The following is a 27,381-nucleotide window of genomic DNA, read 5'->3' on the forward strand; positions in this document are numbered from 1 at the left end:
TTTATTCTGAGTGTATTTATGAGTTGGTTTTGCATGTTGTGCGTAGAGTCAGTCTCGAGGGAGGAGGAAGTGTAGGGGAATAAGGCCTATCTGCTGACTGCGTGACCTGTCTCGCCGGCTTGATGATGGATCAGGGGGGTCCAGTTGACAGGGATGTGTTTGGACTTCCCGTTCCCAGCTGAGCCTTGAATTCCAGGAAGTGTGGAGTTCGCTCTTTTTCGCTTTTTATTTTTTTTCTGGAGAGGGCCCCATCTTCCCTCCTCTGCTCCCTGACACCTCTTTCCTTCATGCTGATGGGGGCCAAAGCCCCGGCCGGCAGAAACTCTGACACTTCCACTTACTCCTGTTTCAGCAGTCCTGCGCTGTTAGCAATTTGGCAGTAATTATGGAAGGTTGTCCCCTGGCTCTCCAGGGCTGAACTTCCCCTGAAATAAATTACTTTCAGTCAATTTGGACCTTTCGCTGGGCTGAATCTTGTCAGTCAACTTGACACATTTTGAATGGAAATATATTCCACTGCCAAACGTCTATCTGACATCCCTTTTCTACTCTGCTAACTATATCTGATCATGCTCCTGTTACTCTTGCCATACAGGTGTTTTCTTATATAACTTTCTAACTTCAGCTTGCTGCGGTTATCTCAGGCCTTACCTATCCAGTCTTCCCTGAGGCAGATTTGTCTGCGTTTCAACTCAGTTCCTTCTTTAAGTTCCACATTTCCTGTGTTGTCCTGTCTGTCACTGATGGGTCAGAAGAAAACCGCAGATGAATTACAGAAACAAACGACAACAACCATTTTGAGTTGATGTCACTGTGAAAAGGTTTACAGTTGGTGGCAGCGGTGGGATCATCAGTCACCTTTGACCATCAGAGGTAAAGATAAACAAAACAAATTAAGCAAATCAGCACAATAACAACACACTCCCGCCTCAGTCATGTGCTCTTGCATTAACAACTAGACTAATTTCTACACACGTTGACTCAACACTGTGTCAGTAACGTTTAACAATGGGGCACTCCAGTCCCCTTTTCACTTCATTTAACACCAGATCTACTTAACAAAAGGCACATCTCAACAGGTGGTCCAGGTAAGTCATGACATAGCACAAGTGGGGGGGTGGGCCTTTGCTCTTTTGTTCTCTATTGCTCCTCTATTGTTCCTCAAGCAAGGGGGGAGGCCGATGACATCACGACTTCCCATCAAACCAAGTCCTTGAATGCCTTGGCTCTATGTTCTTGGCTGGGGATTAGGAGTTTAACAGGATTACCCACCCTACCCCATCGACCTGTCCTGTCCTACCCCAGCACCCCCTCACTTGACTGGGGCCTGGCCAGTCACTGTGCCTGCCTGGTGTCCCATGTTTAGCCCTAAATCTGATTAACCCTCAGCCACTCACAGCCTGCCTCCCCATCTTGCCTCAAGTCTACGAGGAAGAGCCCATGGTAACAGGGAATGACCCACTGGTCACTTGTGAGTACTGATCATTTGTGAGGACAGAAAACACATGATGAAGACTTTCTAGTCGCCCACGTTGGTGGTAACCTGTTAAACGTTCACTGCAAAGAAAAATAGTGTGCAATTTTCAGTGGGCAAATGTTCTGGGAACAGTGGACTGATCTCTTGAGTGGACAAGGTCTTTGGGATTGTCTCTTAACTGGAGAACTGGGCAGTACTACTCTTGGGTTGGTGTAGCCAGTGAGCGTTCAGGATTCCACTCTGATTGGCTGGAGGTCGTCTGTCTCCAGTTGCTCCGAGGTTGAGACGTGGGGGCAGCGGACAGCGTTTAAATATGCGGTCTCTCTCCTCACCCGCACTCTATGTGCTTACTAGGGACCTTACTAGGGACCTTAGGGACCTCAGTGTTGGGCTGAGTAGTGGGTAAGTGGGTCCGAATGTTGGGTTGAGTTGCTACTTGCTTGTCAAGCGTATTGAGGTGGTGATTTTGAGTGCTATGCTAAAGTGTTAGTGTTATGGTGTTAAAACGGTTGTGCATTCTTTGGATCTGAGCATTGTGCTGAATCTGTGTTAATTGTTTTTGAATGTTTAGTTAACAGATGCTGAGCCGTACCGGAGCGCCAAGTCTAGGTCCAAAAGGCTTCTTAACAGCTTCTACCCCCAAGCCATAAGGCTCCTGAACAGCTAATCATGGCTACCCGGACTATTTGCATTGCTGCTGCTCTTTAATTCTTATTTTTAAACTTTTTTAAAAACGTATCTGTTTTTTACTTAACATTTATTTTCTTAAACTGCATTGTTGGTTAAGGGCTTGTAAGTAAGCATTTTACTGTAATGTCTACACCTGTTGTATTCGGCGCATGTGGCAAATCAAATTTGATTTGATTTGAAGTGGATAGGTCTGTGGGATCACTGATTAAGTGCAGGCTACTGTGTCGGAGTTAGCGTAAAGTGAATTTGAGGGCAGGATTGAGTGGGTTAAAGTCTGTTGACTCTACAGACATTAGTTTAACATTGCCGGTGGAGCACAGACATTAAATCTCGACCAATGAGTCTGTGGGATTAATTAATTAGCAGATTACCCTTAAAGATAACTGATTGTAGAACTTGTCCAGATTGCCGGGCACTTTGCAGGGCTGTCTTAATCTGTGATGCCAAGCGCTCTGTTTGTTGGATTTAGGCTAGTTGCTTTCCAGGCGTCTCAGTTCAACCCAAACAATGTGCTAAAATCTGAATATAGAATTTGGCCCATATCTACACTCACACTGTAATATTTTTGCACAAAAAGCTTATTTCTCTCAAGTTTTGTGCACAAATTTGTTTACATCACTGTTAGTGAGAATTTCTCCTTTGCCAAGATAATCCACCCACCTGACAGGTGTGGTATATCAAGAAGCTGATTAAACAGCATGATCATTACACAGGTGCACCTTGTGCTGACGACAATAAAAGGCCACTCTAAAATGTGCAGTTTTGTCACACAACACAATGCCACAGATGTCTCAAGTTTTGAGGGAGCGTGCAATTGGTATGCTTACTGCAGGAATGTCCACCAGAGCTGTTGCCAGATAATTTAATGCTAATTTCTCTACCATAAGCCACCTCCAACATCGTTTTAGAGAATTTGGCAGTACGTCCAACCGGCCTCACAACCGTAGACCACGTGTAACCACGCCAGCCCAGGTCCTCCACATCCGGCTTCTTCACCTGCGTAATCGTCTGAGCCGGTGCTGAAGAGTATTTCTGTCTGTAATAAAGCCCTTTTGTGGGGAAAAACTCATTCTGATTGGCTGGGCCTGGCTCCCAAGTCTTGGGCCTATGCCCTTCCAGGCCCACCCATGGCTGCACCCCTGCCCAGTCATGTAAAATCCATAGATTAGGGCCTAATGAATTTATTTAAATTGACTGATTTCCTTATATGAACTGTAACTCAGTAAAATCTTTGAAATTGTTGCATGTTGCATTTATATTTTTGTTCAGTGAAGATCAGCCTTGTTAACTAAGGATGCCACTGTGGTCTGGAGGTGGATGAACCCAGATCTGTTTTTATAGAAGCAGTGATAAACAGTAATAGATGCAAGTCAAGTGAAGAGGAGACTAAAGTTAACTCCAACCCTAACTTTAGCTAAAGCCTCAAATGTGCAAAGGATTTGTGGAACGGGCTGTTCACAATCACACACACTGTGCATTCGGAAAGTATTCAGACCCCTTTACTTTTTCCACATTTTGTTACGTTACAGCCTTATTCTAAAATGGATTAAATCGTTTTTTTTTCTTCATCAATCTATACACAATACCCCATAATGACAAAGCAAAAATAGGTTTTTAGATTTTTTTGCAAATGTATTAAAAATAAAAAACGGAAATATAACATTTACATAAGTATTCAGACCCTTTACTCAGTACTTCGTGGAAGTCTTCTTGGGTATGACACTACAAGCTTGGCACACCTGTATTTGGGGAGTTTCTCCCATTCTCCTCTGCAGATCCTTTCAAGCTCTGTCAGGTTGGATGGGGAGCGGCGCTGCACAACTATTTTCAGGTCTCTCCAGAGATGTGTGCTTAGGGTTGTTGTCCTGTTGGAAGGTGAACCTTCGCCCCAGTCTGAGGTCCTGAGTGCTCTGGAGCAGGTTTTCATCAAGGATCTATCTGTACTTTGCTCTGTTCATCTTTCCCTGCCGCTGAAAAACATCCCCACAGCATGATGCTGCCACCACCATGCTTCACTGTAAAGATGGTGCCAGGTTTCCTCCAGACGTAACACTTGGCATTCAGGCCAAAGAGTTTGACCTTGGTTTCATCAGACCAGAGAATCTTGTTTCTCATGGTCTGAGAGTCTTTAGGAGCATTTATTCTCCTATTTTTCGCTCTCTTTTATACACACACATTCTTATCCCCCCTTTTCCCTCTCTCCCTCAGGTTCTCCTTAAGCTCAGAGCTGCACAGCCACTCCATGGTGACAGTGATCGGCAGGGAGGAGGAGGAGCACTTTGAGGACTTTGGGGAGAGCAACACCTCGGAGCTGCTGCTGGACACCACTGAGGAGGGGACAGAGGGAGAGGGGGACTCGTCCCACCTCCAGACTCTGGACCAGAACAACTGCTCCTCCCTGCTACTCTCTCCCAGGTACGGACCACCCTTAAAGAACGGCAGCCAGTCAATAGCCCACACTCAAGAGTCCAACTAAGCACTCAAGGGATGACTGTGACGTATAGGAATGTGTAGGCTAGGCTTAGTACTACTAATCAGTTGAAAACGGACATGTCGGATGAAGGTCACCCACAGTATCTGCCACATTGTTACCAACGACAACATCATTTTATCCTAGGGTATCATCTCTAAAGTCAAACGCACAGTGTAGTTGTTAGTAGTCGTCATCATTGGCTCCTGTCAGGGAACAGGGAAATTGTCCTGTTGGATAGAGTAGCAGGGTAGATTTAATTAGCTACATTCTAACAGCCACAACCTCCCCCGGTGCTGTTATAACCAGACTGACTGGCTGTATGTTTGGAAAGACTGGAGGTCAAACATGTTAAGAACTCTGGCGACGTCCTTCCATTCATTCCACCCCTACTGCCTCCTGTTCCTGAAGGGTGAGATAAAAGAAAACAAGGGCAACGTTCACTTACTCACACTCTCTCTCCCTGTTGCTGCTTACTCTGTGAAACTGAGGACACGGGCTGGATTCCATTCCTAAAAGCGCGCTCCCTTCTCTCTGCCCTTCATTGCTCGCTCTGAGGTATCTGAAAGGACTGGGCAGGTGAAAGCAATATGGTGCAAACTCATTTATACTTACACACATCCAGTCCCCTTGAGTTTACAAGGGCATGTTATTAAGGGGAGACATAACCATGTTTCTGGAATGGAATTTAGCCAAAGTTGAAAGTTCCAGGCTTTCCATAGGCTCCAAACACAAAGCTGAGGATTGAGCCGGCCAATGAGGATGTGTCTCTCATCTGACCACACCTGTACACTCACTCCCCTCTCTCCTTCCTCTGACACAGTACTGCTCTGCCTGAACGCTACTGAGCACTTCCTCTCCTTTTTCTGCAGTCACTCCACCCCCTCCTTCTCCTACACTTTGTTTTCAGAGACACTAAGCCGGATAATGCGTAATTCCCGTTTGGGTGATATTTTCCCGATCGCTCATGCCAGGAAGCGCTTAGCCAGCTAACTGTATAGCTTTTCTCGCTCTGTCACAATATGGAAATAAGCTGGCTAAATGGCTTTAATGATTCCTTCCGAGTTACCAGTAATACTAAACCTTTTTCCCTCTCTGTAATTCAACCTTACAACCATAACTTCCTTCCAACTAGAATGAATGGGCACTAAGGCAGTTTGAATGAGTCCATTGTGATTTCCAGTGTGTTGCAGGAGCATTGTGGTTAGTGCAGTGCTGTATGAGGTGATGCCGAGAGACATACTACTGGTCAGAGCTGAAGTGTAAAATTGCTCTGACATCCTTCACACTGATGTGTGTAAACGACACCTCTGTACGCACAGGATGTGAACCACTCTCCTCGTCTTACTAGACACACACACAAACACACACACCTAGACAGTACACTGCTGCTTCACTGCCACTGTCTACAAACACACACTGTTGCATATACTACTACTGCAACACACACATATACACCCTACTGCAGCTGTTACGTCACATTAGTGTCCTTCACTATACCTTCCTAATATTGAGTTGCAACCCCACCTTATGCCCTCAGAACATCCTCAGTTTGTCAGGGCAGGGACTCTATAAGGTGTTGAAACCATTCCACAGGGATGCTGGCCCATGTTGACTCCAATGCTTCCCACAGTTGTGTCAAGTTGGCTGGATGTCCTTTGGGTGGTGGACCACACACAGGAAACTGTTGAGCGTGAAAAACCCAGCTGAGTTGCAGTTCTTGACACAAACCGGTGCGCCTGGCACCTACTACCATACCCCGTTCAAAGGCACTTAAATTCTTTGTCTTGCCCATTCACCCTCTGAATGGCACACATACACAATCCATGTCTCATCTGTCTCAAGGCTTAAACATCCTTCTTTAACCTGTCTCCTCCCCTTCATCTACACTGATTTAAATGGATTTAACAAGTGACATCAATAAGGGATCATAACTTTCACCTGTATTCACTTGGTCAATCTGTCATGGAAAGAGCAGGTGTTCTTAATGTTTTGTACACTCAGTGTATAAAAGTGAGCCCAATGACAGGACGAAACCTCGGTTGCAACAACGCTTTTAGATGGTATCAAACCTTTCAGTAAACCCCACAGCCCAATTTTGTCTCACTTTTCACTAACTCTGATAATCCTGCACTCTTGATTCCCAAAGCTTCCTCTTCTCCATCACTGTGCACCCCACTTTTCTGTCACTCACTCCCTCTCCTCCCCCCCCTCTTCCTCTCCCCAGCGCCCCCACTACTCTCCCCGCCAGCTTTCAGAGCTTCCTCAGGGAGGAGGCACTGGACTTTTTCTGTAACCAATGTCACAAACAAATCTCTCGCCTGGAGGACCTCTCCACTCGCCTCAATTTCCTAGAGATAAATAGGTAACACGTCCCACCACCACTATGTTTACCTGTGTGTGTGTGTATTGCCGTGTTGACAAGGTAACACACACTGCTCTCGTTCTGTATGACAGTGTGTATGTTTTTGAATAGGTTCGTCACACACATCTCACTCGCTCCACTAATCTTCACTCTTCAATGCACGTTTGTGTGTGAGTTGCGTTGTGTTGACAGCATTGGTGTTTGGCTTGACTCAGCTTGCTCATCGTATCTGTACTGTATTGTTATAATAAGATTCGTAAGGTTAAAGGTGCATAGTTGTTTGTAAAAGTGTGTTTGGTGGACCGTCGTGCTAGGTGGCCAACAGAAGGTTTGCCCAGAGTTCCCATTGCTCATATCAGTGCATGCCTTATACGTTTCATATATACATACTGTATCTCACATCCTGTCAAGCTCATGGAAAGAATTCCGTCTGTGCAGTGACAAATTGTAAAAAAGAATGCTAAATCTGAATTAACTTCACAGGTGAGTGGTGTCAATTGCAATGGTTTGAACCTTTGTTTTATCAGGGAGTCATACTGAGACCAAGGTCTCTTTTACTATTAGCCCTGAATTACAGAAAATACACACGTCAAAATATAAATACAAAATGCAAGCAGAAAGAAAGAAAAACACAGTAATTAAAAACAAAGACATCAGTAATAAAGTTCTCAATCAGCCTTCTGAATTGCGCTAGAGGCACCAGAACATCAAATGTAAGAACATTTTGAAGATTGTTCCACAAATAAGGTGCAAGAAAACTTAAATCTGATTTACCTAACTCAGTAGAGACCAAAGGAATTTCCAGAGTTAGCCATCCCTGAGACCGGGTGTGGTAACTCGTATGTCTAAAGTTTAGTAATGATGTAAGGTACAGTGGGACTTTATGTAAAATGACTTTATAAATTAAAACATAGCAATGTATCAACCTACGTGACATCAAAGAGGGCCAACCAACTTTCTTGTTGCAGTGATGAGCACAAAAATGTTAGCCCGTAATAAAGCGCAGTGCGCTGTGATAAACTGCCTCTTATGGCTTTAATGAAGTGGCAGCTGTGTTAATATAGATGATGTTGCCATAGTCTAGGACCGATAAGAACGTTGACTGAATAATCTGCTTTCTACTATTTAGCGAGAGGCAGGACCTATTTCTATAGAAGAAGCCCATTTTTATTCTCAGCTTCTTAACAAACTCATCAATATGCTTTTTAAAAGACAGCTTTTCATCTATCCAGATGCCCAGATATTTGTAAGCAGGGACACGATCAATATGGACACCATCCAAAGTACATATGCTTAATCATCAGACTTATTTTTATGCGCTCTAGAGAACAACATATACTTAGTTTTACCTGCATTCAGTACTATTTTCAGGTCAATAAAGTTATTCTGTAATACAATGAAGGCATACTGTAGTTCAGATAGAGCCTGGTCAACTGTGGGGCAATAGCATACACAACAGTATCATCGGCATACAAGTGCAGGTTACAATTTTTTAAAGAGAAGTCGATATTGTTAATGTAAACAGTAAAAAATACAGGACCCTGAATCGACCCCTGCGGGATACCTTTTGTAATATCCAGGAAACCTGATTTAACACCATCAGTAGATACATTGAGTTCTAGCTGTCAAGTAATTTTTAAACCAGTTACATGCAGCCTGATCTAGGCCAATTTGAGGAAAGCCTCGGAATTAGCAGTATCAAAAGCCTTTGACGTGTCAATGAAGAGGGCAGCACAATGTTGCCTTTTATCCATACAGTTAACCACATTTATAACTAGGGATGCAGCAGAGATAGTGCTATATGATCTGGTCTAAAACCCGACTGATATACATTTAGAATACATTTCAAAGATAAGAAAGATCTTAGCTGAGAATTAATCAAGGATTCTAATATTTTAGCTAGGCAAGAAAGTTTAGAAATAGGCCGGTTTTAATTATTCAGGTCACAAAGGTCACCACCTTTGTGAAGGGGGAGTACATTGGCCGCCTTCCAAACCTTGGGGATAGTACCAGAGATAATCGTCAGGTTAGAAATATGGGTTAATGATTCATCAATCGGGGGCAGAGAGCTGTAGTAAAAATGGATCGAGCATATCAGCTCCAGTAGATTTCTTTTCTCCATCAATCTTAAGCAGGCATCTAGCATATCACAGATAGTAAATTATTGAAATGATAAAGATTAACTTGAAGCTGACGGGTTAACCGTCGAGTCAGCTAGAGGCTGGCAGAGGGAAGAGCAGTCGATTGACTGACCAGGGTCAACTACACCACCGTTTCTCTCAAATAAAAAGCCTGCCGAGATAAAATGATGATTGGTGTCTGGCTTATGTGATTGCTCTCATGTTCCATTTCAAGTAGTCCATTGCAACCTTACAAATAGACTGAATCGTCTTGTGCCTGTTCAAAAAATTAACCTTTTTGTGCCTGGGTTTTGTTCATTAGGAACTCAACAGAAGAAAATGGACTGAAACAGGGAGGGACTAGGCCTACCTCAGACTTGTCCAATAAGAAACACGCATGTTCGTTTTCTGTTGCAAAACATTTTAAAATGTATTCTGTTGCGTGCCCTGATGAACACGACCCTGGTTGTGTGTGTGACTACTCAGATGTACATGTGAACATGTACCATACTTTAGGACCCTATCCTCCCAGTATGACAACCTCTTTATCCCTCTGCTTTTTGGAGCGAGGGATGAGGGGATGGGGAGTAGGAAAGAGAGACACCAGGAGACGGACAGTGTCTCTTTCCTCTTATCCTTTCTCTCTTCCTGACTGGTTTCCTGTCTGGTTTCCATTCAGCTCCAGCAAGAGGCTGTCCAGCAAGAAAGCAGCACGGTAGGTCAAAATGTATTTGTTGAATTAATTCTGTAGAATAGTCTTTTAAATTGAATGTGAAAATATGGTGTATTTTTGGGATAAACATGCCAAGCTTTCTTTATGATAACCATTTTAGCATATTTCCTCTCCGGTGTTTCAGACACCTCCGGAACAGCTCCATGACGCTGGGCAGCATGGGCGAGCTGTCCCGGGACATACTGGACCTGGCCGACACCGACATCACTGACAAGGTCAGAGTTCAACATCACAACATGGCATCGGAACATTATACAGCATCATACAGAGTTGATCAACAGTGTCAAACAGCATTATACAGCACTGAATATGAATGTAAAGAAAGAGTTCAATAGTTCTCAATAACATCACTTAAATGCTACAAAGAACCTGTCAGTTCCACACAGTGTTGTACCACATAACACCTTGTAAAGACTTGGAAGATTAGCCCCCCCCCGTTGTGGGCTAAAAAGATCCTATTAAACAAACAACACTGCTCTGTTCTAACCCTTACCCCGTCCCTCTCCCAGGTGCTCCTGCTGGAGCGTCGCGCGGCAGAGCTGGAGAAGGACTCCGAGGCCAGCGGGGAGCAGCACACACGGCTCCGCCAGGAGAACCTGCAGCTGGTGCACCGGGCCAACGCCCTGGAGGAGCAGCTCAAGGAGCAGGAGCTCCGCGCCGAGGACCACCTGCACCAGGAGACCCGCCGCCACAAGGACGCCCTCACCAAGCTGGAGCGGGAGAGGGACCTGGAGCTGGAGAACTTGCAAGCTAGGTCAGTGGTGTGGGGTGGGTGGGTGTTCAGTTATGTGTGCATGTGTGAGAACTACAATAAGTTGACCTATAGAAGCGAATAGGGCAGGTCTGTTTGTATGTCTGTAAGTGTATGAGGGACCTGGGGGCAGGTGTTTGAATGTGTATCTGCACTGTGAATGTGCAGATACACAAAGCAATGTTTAGATTTTTATATACAAATACAGCGAGGGTGGCCAGCAGTTGTGCCTGTTGCGTGGGTCTTTAGAGGCTGTGATTGTGAACACTGCTCATGACTGTGTATCTGTCAATTGCAATGTGGGACATGACTGCCACCTACTGGTCTAGAGTACCTCTGACCCTTGCATATCCTTTGAGCCCAAAGCGGTTTATTTTAGGAGAGTAGACACAGGTGTCACAGCAGGTCAGTTTTATTGTACTGTGTCTGCTCAGCTGTGAATGTCAGTGTGTGGAACAGAATATGAATTATTTGAATAGATTTGATCCAAACACATTAACACAGTCGTGAAGAGGGCACGACAACTCCTCTTCGTCCTCAGGAGGCTGAAAAGATTTGGCATGGGCCCTCAGATCCTCAAAAAGCTCTACAGCTGCACCATTGAGAGCATCTTAGGATGAGCATGTGCATCTTCAATATGTACCCATCATTCCTATTTAGTGCATTTAACAATATGTCGCAAGTAAAAGCCTTGGGTAGCGAGTTGATACAATTCCAAGTCTGGAAGGTTAAAACCACCTTCTGACTTAGGAAGATGGAAAAACTTTCCTTTTTATTCTATGAATTGTATTTGTCCATATAAAGTCTGTTATGGCATAGTATACTTTTTTAAAGAATGTCTTTGGTGGGGTATTTGGTATTACTGAGAATAAATATAAAAACTTTGGAAGCCATGCCATTCTGAAGAGGTTTATTCTACCTGTAAGATTTATGGGAAGATTGTTCCGTTTAATTAGATCTGCTTTCATATTGTTGAGTAATGGGATAAAGTTATCTTTATATATTTGTCGTTTCTTGTCACTTATTAAAGTATTTTATATTTTTTGTGATCTACTTAAATGATTGCTGTAGATCATGAGTTATTCTTTTTCCTATTGCCATTATTTTGTATTTTTCCACGTTCATTTTATGTATTTTTTTTTTGTTGAGTATTCTGATTTTTTTTGGGGGGGGGGGGGTTGACTTTTCAATATTGGTCAGGTATATCAGGAGATCGTCAGCAAATAAGTTTAGTTTATATTCATACCAATACTGAGACCTGTTGCGTTTGGGTCCTGTCTAATTATTTCTGCAAGTGGTTCAATTGCCTGTGCAAACAGGAGGGGGGAGAGGGGACATCCCAGTCTTGTGACCCTTTCTAAAGCAAATTCATCATATAATGTGTTATTTGTGTATTTTTGCTTTAGGATATTTATATAATATTTTTATTAAATCTATTGTTTCAGATGGAAAGTTAAAGGCTTCCAAAGTTACCCGAAACATTTGACCCAAGTTAAACAATTAAAGGCAATGTTGCCAAATACTAATTGAGTGTATGTAAACTTCTGACCTACGAAAGCTGAAATAAATAATTCTCTCTACTATTATTCTGACATTGCACATTCTTAAAATAAAGTGGTGATCCTAACTGACCTAAGACAGGGAATTTTTACTAGGATTAAATGTCAGGAATTGTGAAAAACTGAGTTTAAATGTATTTGGCTAAGGTGTATGTAAACTTCCGACTTCAACTGTAGCCAAGTTATCGTTACTCAATGTGTATCTATTATTACATGTTTTACTTTTCTATTATTTCACTGTTTTCTTTCTCTCTGCATTGTTGGGAAGTGCCCATAAAGTAAGCATTTCACTGTTAGTCCACACCTGTTGTTTATGAAGCATGTGACGATTACAATTTGATTTGATTTTGAATAGGGGTTGTCAATGTGTACTGCAATGTGGCTATATCATTGGTGTATGTTATCAAACTGTTCTGCTTTCTATCGTAGGCTGCAGCAGCTGGATGAGGAGAACAGTGAGCTGAGGTCCTGTGTGCCCTGTTACCGTGCCAACATTGAGAGACTAGAGGAGGTAAGAGCACTGTCTTTTCTCCTCCTCGTCCATCTCCCCCTCCACCTCCCTTTCCTCTCCTTTCACCTCCATATCAAGCCATTTCTCTTCTCTTCCCTCATCTCTTTTCCCTCCAATCCCTTGTCTATTTACCTCTCCATCCACCTCTTCTCTCCTTTATGACCCCCATTTCTCCAGTTTCCATCTCTTCCCCTCATATCTCATTTCTCTTCCCTCCCATACCTTGTCTATTTACAGTGAACTCCAAAGGTATTGTGATTTTTATTTTATTTTTGCTCTGTACTCCAGCACTTTGGATTTTAAATGATAGAATGACTGCGGTTAAATTGCAGACTGCCAGCTTTAATTTGGGGGTATTTTCATCCAAATCGGGGGTACCGTTTAGAAATTACAGCACTTTTTGTACATAGTCCCCCCCATTTTAGGGGACCAAAAGTATTGGGACAAATTCTCTCTCTTTCTCTAATATATACAGCTCTGGAAAAAATTAAGAGACCACTGCAAATTTTTCTTAAATCAGCTTCTCTATAATAATAATAATAATATGCCATTTAGCAGACGCTTTTATCCAAAGCGACTTACAGTCATGTGCGCATACATTTTTACGTATGGGTGGTCCCGGGGATCGAACCCACTACCCTGGCGTTACAAGCGCCATGCTCAGTTGAGCTACAGAGGACCACTGTAGGATCTCTACATGTATGACAGCCATTCCATTCCAGTGTCTGTTGAATTCCAACACAGGCACACCTCATTCTACTGAATTAGGTACTGATTAAGTGATCACCTGAACCAAATCTTATTTAACGAGGAAAAGTATAAAAACCACTGCTGTGGTCATCACTATCCTCTTGCAATAGGACCGGCTGGATGGCAAAAACAGTGCTAATAGTACCTCAAAAGGAATATTAATCAAAAAATAACTATTGACCATGCCAAAAGAGTTGAAAAGGAAAGTTGAGTGAGGAAAAGGGTTCAATTCTGGCTTTACTGGCAGAGGGATACAGTGAGCGTCAGGTTGCTTCCATCCTTAAAATTTCAAAGACGGCGGTTCATAAGAACAAGGTCAAGCAGCAGACATTTGGGACAACAAAGCTACAGACCGGCAGAGGGCGAAAACGACTCTCTACTGACCGGGATGACTGCCAACTCATTCGAATGTCACTCAACAACCGTAGGATGACATCAAGTGACCTACAAAAAGAATGGCAAATGGCAGCTGGGGTGAAGTGCACGGCGAGGACGGTTTGAAACAGGCTCCTAGGGGCAAGGCTGAAGTCGTGCAAAGCTAGAAAAAAGCCCTTCATCAATGATAAGCAAAGAAGAGCCAGGCTGAGGTTTGCAAAAGACCATAAGGATTGGACCGTAGAGGACTGGAGTAAGGTAATCTTCTCTGGTGTGGATGGAGGACCACCAGATCAAGACCCTGTCATGGCCAGCCCAATCTCCAGACCTGAACCCCATTGAAAACTTCTGGAATGTGATCAAGAGGAAGATGGATGGTCACAAGCCATCAAACAAAGCCGAGCTGCTTGAATTTTTGCGCCAGGAGTGGCATAAAGTCACCCAACATCAATGTGAAAGATTGGTGGAGAGCATGCCAAGACGCATGAAAGCTGTGATTGAAAATCAGGGTTATTCCACCAAATATTGATTTCTGAACTCTTCCTAAGTTAAAACATTAGTATTGTGTTGTTTAAAAATGAACATGAACTTATTTTCTTTGCATTATTCGAGGTCTGACAACACTGCATCTTTTTTGTTATTTTGACAAGCTGTCATTTTCTGCAAATAAATGCTCTAAATGACAATATTTTTATTTGGAATTTGGGAGAAATGTTGTCAGTAGTTTATAGAATAAAACAAAATTGTTATTTTTACCCAAACACATACCTATAAATAGTAAAACCAGAGAAACTGATAATTTTGTAGTGGTCTCTTAATTTTTTCCAGAGCTGTGTATATATACACACATATACACACAGTGCCTTCGGAAGGTATTCAGACCCCTTGACTTTTTCTACATTTTGTTAGGTTACAGCCTTATTCTAACATTTTTGAAATTGTTTTTTTCCCTCATCAATCTAGACACAATACCCCATAATGACAAAGCAAAAACAGGTTTTTAGAATTTTTTGCTCATTTATAAATAAAACAAAACTGAAATATCACATTTACATAAGTATTCAGACCCTTTACTCAGTACTTTGTTGAAGCACCTTTGGCAGCAATTACAGCCTCAAATCTTCTTGGGTATGACACTACAAGCTTGGCACACCTGTATTTGGGGAGTTTCTCTCATTCTTCTCTGCAGATCCTCTCAAGCTCTGTCAAGTTGGATGGGGATCGTTGCTGCACAGTTATTTTCAAGTCTGTCCAGAGATGTTCGATCTGGTTCTCAAGTCCGGGCTCTGGCTGGGCCACACAAGGACATTCAGAGACTTGTCCTGAAGCCGCTGTGTGCTTAGGGTCATTGACCTGTTGGAAGTTGAACCTTCGCCCCAGTCTGAGGTCCTGAGCGCTCTGGAGCATGTTTTCATCAAGGATCTCTCTGTACTTTGCTCTGTTTTTCTTTGCCTCGGTCCTGACTAGTCTCCCAGTCCCTGCCGCTGAAAAACACCCCCACAGCATGATGCTACCACCACCATGCTTCACTGTAGGGATGGTGCCAGGTTTCCTCCAGACGTGACGGCATTCAATCCAGGCTCTGTTGTAGCCGGCCGCGACCAGGAGACCCATGGGGCGGCGCACAATTGACCCAGCGTCGTCCAGGGTAGGGGAGGGAATGGCCGGCAGGGATGTAGTTCAGTTGGTAGAGCATGGCGTTTGTAACGCCAGGGTTGTGGGTTAGATTCCCACGGGGGGCCAGTATGAAAAATAAAAAAATAATGTATGCACTCACTAACTGTAAGTCACTCTGGATAAGAACGTCTGCTAAATGACTAAAATGTAATTGATGGAGTGCTGCAGAGATGGTTGTCCTTCTGGAAGGTTCTCCCATCTTCACAGTGGCACTCTAGAGCACTGTCAGAGTGACCATCGGGTTCTTGGTCACCTCCCTGACCAAGGCCCTTTTCCCACGATTGCTCAGTTTGGCCAGGCGGCCAGCTCTAGGAATAGTCTTGGTGGTTCAAAACTTCTTCCATTTAAGAATGATGGAGGCCACTGTGTTCTTAGGGACCTTCAATGCTGCAGACACCCTTCCCCAGATCTGTGCCTCGACACAATCCTGTCTCGGAGCTCTACGGACAATTTATTTGACCTCATGTCAACTGTGGGAGCTTAAATAGACAGGTGTGTGCCTTTCCAAATCATGTCCAATCAATTTAATCTACCACAGGTGGACTCCAATCAAGTAGAAACAGCTCAAGGATGATCAGTTGAAACAAAATGCATCTGAGCTCAATTTCGAGTCTCATAGCAAAGGATTTGAATACTCATGTAAATGTGATATTTCTGTTTTTTTATTTTATAAATGTGCAAAAATTTCTAAAAACCTGTTTTCGCTTTGTCATTATGGGGTATTGTGTGCAGATTGCAGAGGATTTGTATTTATTTAATCAATTTTAGAATAAGGCTGTAACGTAACAAAATGTGGAAAAAGCCAAGGGGTCTGAATTCTTTCCGAAGGCACTGAATATATAGAGACACACATATCATACATCCAAGACATGATAACCTCTCACCATTACAATAACAGGTGAGTTTAGAATTTATTTTGGGGTATGATATTTGTGCGTCTGTAATTTTCTCACCCAATATTATTCATAATTCATTCAGGATTACCCGTAATCATGGTAGCATCCACATTAATGTAGAAGTCTTGAGAAACATATTCTATTCTTATTTACAGTAAAAGTGACTCCAAAATGACACAATACATTATTTACCATTCATTTCTATTAGGCACAAAATAATCTCAAACACAACCAAAACAAACAGCAAATTCATCCAACAAGCTTGATGTAGTCATTGCCTGCTATGAATATGGGACCAAGTACATAACTTTTTACTACTTTAATATGCATAAGTGAATTTGTCCCAATACTTTTGGTCCCCTAAAATAGGGGGGACTATTCACAAAAAGTTATATAATTTCTAAATGGTTCACCCGATATGGATGAAAATACCTTTAAATTAAAGCTGATGTAATGGGTTGAAAATAAAGTCACTAAAAACAGATGCCCCCTTTTTTTAACCAATTCGTTTTTTTGTCTTAATTAATCTAAATGATGTACTCTACATGCTTGAGCATTAGTAGTCCATCATGCCAATAGATGGCGCTGTTGCACTGTGGTAGTATGAGAAACAGCCAAGCGCGCACCATTCTTCAGAATAAATAAAGCGCCAGAACTTTGCAGATGTAAACTTGTCCGTTCTCTTTACTATTACAGGTATGTAACAGAACTTCAGAAAATATGTAATAACATGCTATTAAACAACTTTGTCAAGGTGTTATCACGCTAGGAAAGGTTTGGTGTTGTTTTTTGTGTCGAACTGAGAGAGAAGAACGTGCGTTACAATGAGTGAGAGTATATGTTAGCTTGATGCTAGCAGTTACAGAGACTGTTGACTGAGTAGCTTGTACTGGATTTATGTTAGCTAGATGCTAGCAGAGGTAAAGTCACAGAGACCGTTTACTGATTAGCTTACTTGTACTGAATTTTGTCTAGGAGATTTTATAAAGAATCCATTTGTTAGGGATTTCTGAGTTCGTTTAACATGTTATTGGTTTTGTGTAAAATTGGGCTCACGAGCTGGTAAACTCGCCGCGCACGTAGTGCGGGTGCATGAGAGGGAGACGATTTTAGTGAGGTGCTACTATCTTAAAGCTGAATGTATTGGCCGTTTTCTATATTGGTATAGGTATATAGAAAAACAGTCATTTCTTTTTGTCTTTATATATGTGTTTCTATTGTATGAATGTGAAGTACATTTTGGTTTTCATGTGAAATAATACAGTAAGACAAGGTTATTTGTGGAACATTTTTGAATTCTGCTTTAGGTAAAGTGCATTTATGTTGTGCACTTGTTTGATGTGAATGTTTTTCAAAGTAAGAACAAGAGAAAAAACATTATTCAGAATAAAGAAAGCGCCAGAACTTTGCAGATGTAAACTTGTGTCTGTTCTCTTTACTATTACAGACCATCTCAGCTACAGACTGAGGCTGGTAACACTGACAGTCTGCACTTTAACTTCATAGTCACTGTATCATTTCAAATCCAAAGTGCTGGAGTACAGAGCCAAAACAACCAACAAATTGTCACTGTCTCAATACTTTTGAAGCTCACTGTATCTCTCACCCCTCCTTCCTCTTGTTTGCCCATTAGGAGAAGAGGAAGCTAGAGGATGAGGTGGAGGATGCGACTGAGAGGCTGAACGAGGAGCTGGAAACCCGCAGGAAGACTTCCGACAAGCTGACCCACGAGCGCCACCAGAACCAGAAGGAGAAGGAACACACGCAGGAGGTGAGGTCATGAGGTCACACCTGTACATCGTAACCCACTGTACTAGTTTTGCTCTGTCAATGAGTGGGATTAGGGTTCCTTTTGGCTTTCGTTATTTTTCATCTGCTGGGTAGAATAAATAAAATAAATAAATAGGGCTGTTAACGTTAACACGTTACATTTTTTTATGTAGGTAATTATTTTGATGCCGTTAATCGCATCTCCATTGCTTCACCGTATCAACCCTTTTTAAGCAAGTGTTTCTGCACGGACTCTATTAAGCGCAACACACAACACAGCGTTCACTCGCTGGCAGCAGCTTCTGTTATGTAGCGATGTCTGTCTGACTGTGGTGCTTAAACATTCACTATATGCACGTCTTTGAGCAACAAGAAAAACGTACTGAAAGTTAACGATAAACACATTCCCAGGTGTTTCTTTAGATAACCGCAAAAGCATCATTTGTACAGAAGTAGCTAGCTAGTTATGCTCAGTGCTTAATTTGAAAATCGGGAGGTGCCGAAACAAACAGTGAGCATGAGAAGGGGATGACCTGGGGAGTTCTGAGGTACCAGAATGCATAAAAAAAAATAAAAAAATCCTTTATAATAAATCATTGTATTTAAATCATCGCTTTTGCGTAGTGGCATAGAGCAGTAGAGTAGAGGCACTTACAGAAGTTGCACACATGGGGCACATTTTTAGTAGCATTATGTCCGAAGAAAGTTTTGACCTTTTTATAAACACAAATGATCGAAATGGCAGGCTACTTTGACGATGACAAACTGAGAATCAGAGATCAATAAAAATGACCTTGTCTTGAATCCATCAATTGTCTAGGCCTAGGTGTGTGGAGGCACATATTGTAGGCTACAATATGAGAAGGAAATAATAGTCCTAAAAATCCTTTCCAGTTTCACTGACTCACCCAATGATGCGCAGCTCACTCACTGGTGATGGCCGATGCACTCGTGCCAAAAGCCTATCTCTCTCTCTTTTGTAAAACAATATTTGGAAGTTGATCAAATATTTTGGTGGCCTACAGCATATAGTCTAAATAAATGATTTAAGTGCAACGCTTGAGAGATGAGAGTTCAGGCTCATGTCTATCGGAGCAGAGAGGGAACTTGATTTAACTCCGATCACTTTTTGAAAAACATATTACAGTGCAAACAGTGAACAAATTGTATAAATAATTCAGTGTGAGGTACCGTAGCTGGGCAAATAGGTGCCAGAACAAATTAGGTCAAATCTGAGAGGTGCCAGATCCTGTTCCGGCAGGATCTGGCACATATATTAAGCACTGGTTATGCTAACGTTAACCAAACTAATGTTAAACATGGTCATCACTGAATGCCTCTTTATACAGTGCCTTGCAAAAGTATTCATCCCCCTTGGTGTTTTTCCTATTTTGTTGCATTACAACCAGTAATTTAAATAGATTTTTATTTGGATTTCATGTAATGGACATACACAAAAATAGTCCAACTTGGTGAAGTGAAATGAAAAAAATTACTAGTTTAAAAAAATTCTAAAAGATAAATAACGGAAAACTGGTGCGTGCATATGTATTCACCCCCTTTGCTAAGAAGCCCCTAAATAAGATCTGGTGCAACCAATTACCTTCAGAAGTTTTTTTAATTAAAAAAATAAAGTTAAAATACCTATCACATTTCACATTTAGTAATGACAGAAACTTCACGCACAGTAAAACTTGTGTATGACTTAATACAATTATTTCAAAAAAGGTGCTTGTACATTGATAAGCATACCAAAGCACACCAAAGACGGCATTAACGATAAGTAATAAAATAAAGACGGCACTTCAACAAGCCTATTTCACACCATAGCCTGCTGAATTTGCAAGATAACTTTTCTTTCATTTTGATTTCAGCACAAATTAAAATGTGGCGCTGACCCGCCCATTGATTGATGTTTCAGCATTGTCTCAATGCATGCACAGTTACAAGCCTGCTAGAGTTAGCAGCAGCCGGACAAGGAATATCCACCGCCGTAGTGTGGATTAAGCCTGAGCTTGAACCTGAAGCTGGCTAACTTTAGAAAACCCTGAGTAGATCTAGCTTCAATCATAGTATACCCCTCTGGCTGATCTGTTGTTATTGTCGTCTGTGGAATTCATAATATTGTTGGACAGGTTGAAATGCTCTTTGTATCCATAGAGCCAGTTCTTTTTTTTCCTATAGGTAATCTTCCAATCAGAAATTGGGAGAACACTCATTTAGAATGCCTGAAGCTTTAACAGTACGTGTGTGTGTGTGTGTGTGTGTGTGTGTGTGTGTGTGTGTGTGTGTGCGCATGAGAAATGTTTAACTTCAAGAACATTGATAACAGGGAGTAGGCCTACTTAAACATTGGGAGCATTTTGTTTCTGATAGAGATTATTTTGTGTTTCCGTCCCTTACAATAAAAGTATGCCTTCCTTTAGGGACAAATTTGAGCAAATTCAAAAATTGTGATTAATCGTGATTAACCATAGAAAATCATGTGATTAATCGCATTTATTTAAATCGTTTGAGAGCCCTAGTAAAAAAGGATACCTACAATTGTTTTATTTTTCTTTCAACCAACCCCTCCAACGGTTTGTGACTAGTTGCTCTTGCAGAATAGACTATTGCGGTATCTCTCTCTAACAGCAGTCTCTCTCTCCCCTCCCTCAACCAGCTGATTGAGGACCTGCGGAAGCAGCTGGAGCACCTGCAGCTATACAAGCTGGAGGCGGAAGCCAGGAGGGGGCGCTCTCCCAGCGCCGGGCTGCAGGAGTACCAGAGCCGCACCCGCGAGGCCGAGCTGGAGCAGGAGATCCGACGCCTTAAGCAAGACAACCGCAGTCTGAAGGAGCAGAACGACGAGCTGAACGGCCAGATCATCAACCTGAGCATCCAGGGAGCCAAGAATCTGGTGACGGCCTCCTTCTCCGAGTCGCTGGCGGCCGAGATCAACTCTGTGTCCCGGGGAGAGGTGAGTCACAATATAGATAGTAGACAGTAGATGCACATATACAGTGCCTTCAGAAAGTATTCACACCCCTTGACTTTTTCAACATTTTGTTGTGTTATAGCCTGAATTTAAAATGTATGAAATTTAGATTTTTTGGTCACTGGCCAGCACACAATACAACATAATGTCAAAATGGAATTATGTTTTTCGAAATGTTTACAAATTAATAAAGAATGAGAAGCTGAAATGTCTCGAGCCAATAAGTATTCAACTCCTTTGTTATGGCAAGCCTAAATAAGTTCAGGACTAAACATTTGCTTAACAAGTCACATAATAAATTGCATGGACTTGAATGACTACATCATCTCTGTACCCCACACATACAATTATCTGTAAGGTCCCTAAGTCAAGCAGTGAATTTTAAACACAGTTTCAACCACAAAGACCAGGGAGGTTTTCCAATGGCTCGCAAAGAAAAGCACCTATTGGTAGATATATATATATTTTTAAAAACAGACATTGAATATCCCTTTCAGCTTGGTGAAGTTATTAATTACACTTTGGATGGTGTATCAATACACCCAGTCACTACAAAGATGCAGGCATCCTTCCTAACTCAGTTGCTGGACGGGAAGGAAACACCAGTGGTGACTTTAAAACAGTTACAGAGTTTAATGGCTGTGATAGGAGAAAACTGAGGATGGATCAACAACATTGTAGTTAATCCACAATACTAACCTAATTGACAGAGTGGGGAGGTAGAAAGCCTGTACAGAATACAAATATTCTAAAACATGCATCCGGTTTGCAACGAGGCACTAAAGTATTACTGCAAATAATTCACTTTTTGTTCTGAATACAAAGTGTTCTATTTGAGGCAAATCCAATACAACACATTACTGAGTACCACTCTCCATATTTTCAAGCTTAGTGGTGGCTGCATCATCTTATGGGTATGCTTGTAATTGTTAAGGACTGGGGAGTTTTTCAGGATAAAAAATAAACGGAATGGAGCTAAGCACAGGCAAAATCCTAGAGGAAAACCAGTTTCAGTGTGCTTTCCACCATACACTTGGAGATTAATGAACCTTTCAGCAGGACAATAACCTAAAACACAAGGCCAAATCTACACTAGAGTTGCTTACCAAGAAGACAGTGAATGTTCTTGAGTGGCTGAGTTACAGTTTTGACTTAAATCTGCTAGCAATGATCAATAACCAATTTGACAGAGCTTGAAGACTTTTGAAAAATAATAATGGGTGTGGAAAGCTCTTAGAGACATACCCAGAAAGACTCACAGCTGTATTGACTGAGGGTTGAATACTTATTTAATCAAGATATATTAGTGTTTTATTTTTTTGTACATTTATTAAATTTTTTATAACTTCCACTTTGACATTGCAGAGTATGTTGTGTAGATCGTTGACACGAAATGACAATTACATCCATTTTAATCCTACTTTTTTAACAACAAAATGTGGAAAAAGTCGAGGGGTGTGAATACTTTCTGAAGGCACTAGATATACAGAGAAGACTATGCATTGATATACAGGCCATAAATATACTGTATATCTCAGTGAGACTAACTTTGATGAATAAAGATGGAATAAAATACATTTCTTACAACTTCTGGTGCCCATATTACGGCCCCCATCAAAATTCTGAATCTTAAATGTAAATAGCTGAAATCTGTATCGTATGTCTTGTGTCCCTTTTTACCTTCTTGAATAATTGTTCAATGCAAATGAAAAGTTCATATAAGTTACTATCCTTCTAAACATTTGATCTGTTTTGTTGTTTGCAGTTGATGGAGGCCATCCGCAAGCAGGAGGACGTCAACTTCCGACTACAGGACTACATCGACCGCATCATCGTGGCCATCATGGAGTCCAACCCCTCCATGCTGGAGGTCAAGTACTAGAGACGGCCATCTTGGAACAGGGCAGCCTGGCGGCCTCTCCGCCTCACTGGACTGCCATACTGAGAGAGACTGGCTAAACACTTAGACTGGCTACTGAGACTGACCACAAATATGTGTGTGTATGTATGCATGTATGTATGTGTGTGTGTGTGTGTGTGTGTGTGTGTATATATGTGTGTGTGTGTGTGTGTGTATATGTATGTATATACACTACCGTTCAAAAGTTTGGGGTCACTTAGAAATGTCCTTGTTTTCGAAAGAAAAGCAATTTTTTTGTCCATTAAAATAACATCAAATTGATCAGAAATACAGTGTAGACATTGTTAATGTTGTAAATGGCTATTGTAGCTGGAAACGGCTGATTTAAAAAAAAATTGAATATCTACATAGGTGTACAGAGGCCCATTATCAGCAACCATCAGTCCTGTGCTCCAATGGCACGTTGTGTTTGCTAATCCAAGTTTATCATTTTAAAAGGCTAATTGATCATTACAAAACCCGTTTGCAATTATGTTAGCACAGCTGAAAACTGTTGTGCTGATTAAAGAAGCAATAAAACTGGCCTTCTTGAGACTAGTTGAGTATCTGGAGCATCAGCAATTGTGGATTCGATTACAGGCGCCTCACAGGTCCTCAACTGGCAGCTTCATTAAATAGTACCCGCAAAACACCAGTCTCAATGTCAACAGTGAAGAGGCGACTCCGGGATGCTGACCTAGGCAGAGTTGCAAAGAAAGAGCCATATCTCAGACTGGCCAATAAAAATAAAAGATTAAGATGGGCAAAAGAACACAGACACTGGACAGAGGAAGATTGGAGAAAAAGTGTTATGGACAGAAGAATTGAAGTTTGAGGTGTTCGGATCACAAAGAAGAACATTTGTGAGACGCAGACCAAATGAAAAGATGCTGGAGGAGTGCTTGATGTCATATGTCAAGCATGGTGGAGGCAATGTGATGGTCTGGGGGTGCTTTGGTGGTGGTAAAGTGGGAGATTTGTACAGGGTAAAAGGGATCTTGAAGAAGGAAGGCTATCACTCCATTTTGCAACGCCATGCCATACCCTGTGGACGGTGCTTGATTGGAGCCAATTTCCTCCTACAACAGGACAATGACCCAAAGCACAGCTCCAAACTATGCAAAACTATTTAGGGAAGAAGCAGTCAGCTGGTATTCTGTCTATAATGGAGTGGCAAGCACAGTCACTGGATCTCAACCCTATTGAGCTGTTGTGGGAGCAGCTTGACCGTATGATACATAAGAAGTGCCCATCAAGCCAATCCAACTTGTGGGAGGTTATTCAGGAAGCATGGGGTGAAATCTCTTCAGATTACCTCAACAAATTGACAACTAAAATGCCAAAGGTCTGAAAGGCTGTAATTGCTGCAAATGGAGGATTCTTTGACGAAAGCAAAGTTTGAAGAACACAATTATTATTTCCATTTAAAATCATTTCTAACCTTGTGAATGACTACATTTCCTATGCATTTTGCTATATTTCCTATTCAAACTCATTTCATGTATGTTTTCATGGAAAACAAGGACATTTCTAAGTGACCCCAAACTTTTGAACGGTAATGTGTGTGTGTGTGTGTATATTATATATATATATATATATATATATATATATATATATATATATATATATATATATATATATATATATATATATATATTAGTATACTGTGTGTGTATATAGTATACTGTGTGTATATATAGCTATATTAGGTGGAGAGAAAAAACACTCCAATTACCCTTAAAGAAGATTTTTAAAGAAATTGAAAAAATAGGATTTATCAATTTATTTTTTGTCACTGTTTGTGGCTGTTACAAGCTACATGGTTTAACATCCCTGGGATTTGAGCTTTGCTTTGTGTGCGTGTCTGTTCCCCCTGAATACAGCAGGCTTAGGTTTTGATGACTTCGCTGCATTTGGGTATAGGGACCTGAGTTTCCCTTGTGTGTGCGAATATGTTTTCTATGCACAAACTCTTTCGAGAGTGTGACTGCATGGAAGAGCTGATTAACTTGTTGCTGTCCCCTTAAACATATTTTGGCCAATTATATCTTATGAGCCTCAACGCTAACTTGGTTCTAAAACGTATTGTCCTTAAACTACATATCAGCCTATACCATCTTTCACCATGAGATCAGTAAATGAATGAACTCATAGGATGTTTGGCAGCGTTCTCCTGAATTAGACTGAACCGTGTTTAAACCACGTTTAAACCGTATGAAGCACTGGTCAGGAGACGAGGTCAGATGAAGTCGACCCTGGCTGCTCTCTTGAATACAAACTTGCCGTGCTGCCTGCTACATTAACCGTGTCACGTTTGCAGTGTGAGTCTTTATCCTGATTTGACTTTGATTATTTTCCCAGTGTGAGTTAAGGCAACCCAGGTGAGGGACATTTCCTGGGGTAGAGGATGAGAAATGACCTGAGGGTTAGTGGGTGTGTGTGCGGGCGCATGCTTGTGTGGATGTAGTGTTTTACATTCCTTTGCGTTGTGTGTTGCTTGCAATATATGGTTTTGAAAAAAGGTTTGGTGACTACAATGGTAGTAACACGAATGGCATGTTCATTCTTGTGAGCCTCAATGTCTCCACAGTGAAACTGGGTGGCTTATTGTTTACTGCATCTCCATTTGTTTTTACAATGAAACAGAGTCTTAGGGGGTCAGGTGAGCTAAATACTCCAATAAGAGAACACTTCTCCATCACATCACTCCCTCTAATGTAAGCTCTGACTTTGGGGTAGTTAAAAACGGATACTGATAAAGATACTGACCTAAATGATGCTCATACTGACATTAAAGAGTTGGATGGTGTAACTTAGACACTACATCAAATTGAGAGAAAATGTTGCTCTGACTAGTTTGTATTTTTGTATTTGCACTTAGTGCACTAGGAAGTGTAGTTCTTTGGAGTGTGTCAGACCCAACTGATCCTTAGTGGACTCTTGCTGAGTGAAAGCAAAAAGGGAGCCATCTTATCCAGTGGGAAGTACATGTCTGGTCTGCTTGTTACCAATAAAAAGTGACTTACTTTCCGTGAAAATGTTAAGACTAAAAAAGCTGAATATATTTGACTTGTCTTATTGAAAGAATGGAATCGGTTGTATTTTTGCACTCATTTGTTTTTTGATGAAGACAAAAAGTAGTGTTTGTAAAAAAAAACTTATAAAAAAAAGTTGATTGTGAAGGAATGTAATCCTAATTTGAAGATATCTCTTGTTTTAAGACCACAATGAATTACTTAAGAATACTGAAATTATTTGAAAACTGACTTACTTGTGGCTAAGGGAGAGTTTAAAATCGTTTTGGATCTTGTTACTCTCCCACAGCTTTTTTATTTAAAAGAAAATGTTTAACACTTCGATGAAGCAATAACGTTGTGAAGAACAGTGGGGAGCGATGGACAGACCTCACAAACAGATGTCAACAAACTGACAAAACTCTCTTCTTTACTGTAAGAGCCTCAGTTGACTAAGCCCCAATCTGAATCTCCTGAACTTTTAACCACATTTCTGGACATAAGCAAGAGGAAATGAAAATGGCAGACTATTGATACACATCATCAGTGCTGCCTATTCACCAATGCACTCTCTGAGACTGTTGAGATACTTGACATATTGAAGGATATTACAGGTGCTGTCTCTTAACTGCTGGAACTGCAGACAGCTTGTAGTTTGTCCCTGGGTAAAAGAAATGGACAGCATGGCATACTGTATCAACCAACGTAGCAATACTAAAAACAAATGCAGCCTCTTCCACCTTCTACCACCTATAAAACTCTTGCTCTGTCACTACGCTTTTCTCCTTTTCAGCGCTCCATGAAAAAATGGCCTTGGATGTAAATAACTTGTACATGTCAAGTTTTTTTCTAACCTTGTAGATTCTAGGTATTTTTATAGTTGAGGAAGAAAAGAGAATTGTTATTTTCTTTTCTTTTTTGGTCTTCTGCTAAGAAATAATATGATCCTCCCCCATGGGTAGGTATTGTGTATGCCACTATAGCATGTAGCGCGTATACATAATTTTCTCCCATCTGTGAATCACATACATATATTTACATACTTCACACTTTGTTAATGATTCTGCTCCGTTGTTTCTCTCTAATATAAGTTGTGTTTTAGGGAAAAGTTTGTAAATAGTTTGGGCATTTCTGTATTCACAAGGGATTCTGGTATTTAATGGTTGAATGCTACTCAAGGGGGGAAATTGTTGAATTGAGAGAAATATTTAGAGATTTAAATTGTTGTCTTGTACTCAAGGTAGCACACAGTACATTTCAAAAGTGTTGTATTGAGTACCCATTGACTTGGCAACAGTGATGTGTTTCAGTCTGGTCTGATTAATTCAAAATGGCTTTTTATATGG

General features: G+C 41.4%; 1 protein-coding gene across 4 annotated transcripts in view; it reads left to right on the forward strand.

Moving 5' to 3' along the window:
* The window catches only part of LOC121547208 (rab11 family-interacting protein 3-like), an 85,681-nt gene extending 62,498 nt beyond the window's left edge, over positions 1-23,183 (forward strand). Inside the window, exons 5-13 of one of the 4 annotated variants that reach the window (XM_045209801.1) lie at positions 4,376-4,582; positions 6,865-7,002; positions 9,802-9,837; positions 9,956-10,070; positions 10,365-10,609; positions 12,595-12,676; positions 18,008-18,145; positions 20,807-21,103; positions 22,887-23,183. In XM_045209801.1, coding sequence (XP_045065736.1) covers positions 4,376-4,582; positions 6,865-7,002; positions 9,802-9,837; positions 9,956-10,070; positions 10,365-10,609; positions 12,595-12,676; positions 18,008-18,145; positions 20,807-21,103; positions 22,887-23,003 — 1,375 coding nt within the window. In that variant the 3' untranslated portion in view covers positions 23,004-23,183. The remainder of the gene's footprint in view (positions 1-4,375; positions 4,583-6,864; positions 7,003-9,801; positions 9,838-9,955; positions 10,071-10,364; positions 10,610-12,594; positions 12,677-18,007; positions 18,146-20,806; positions 21,104-22,886) is intronic. The other 3 variants (XM_041858358.2, XM_041858359.2, XM_041858360.2) reach the window with 3 other exon arrangements.
* The last annotated feature ends 4,198 nt before the right edge of the window (positions 23,184-27,381 follow it).

The sequence above is a fragment of the Coregonus clupeaformis genome, chromosome 31 (genome assembly GCF_020615455.1).
Source record: "Coregonus clupeaformis isolate EN_2021a chromosome 31, ASM2061545v1, whole genome shotgun sequence".
Taxonomy (NCBI): Eukaryota; Metazoa; Chordata; class Actinopteri; order Salmoniformes; family Salmonidae; genus Coregonus; species Coregonus clupeaformis.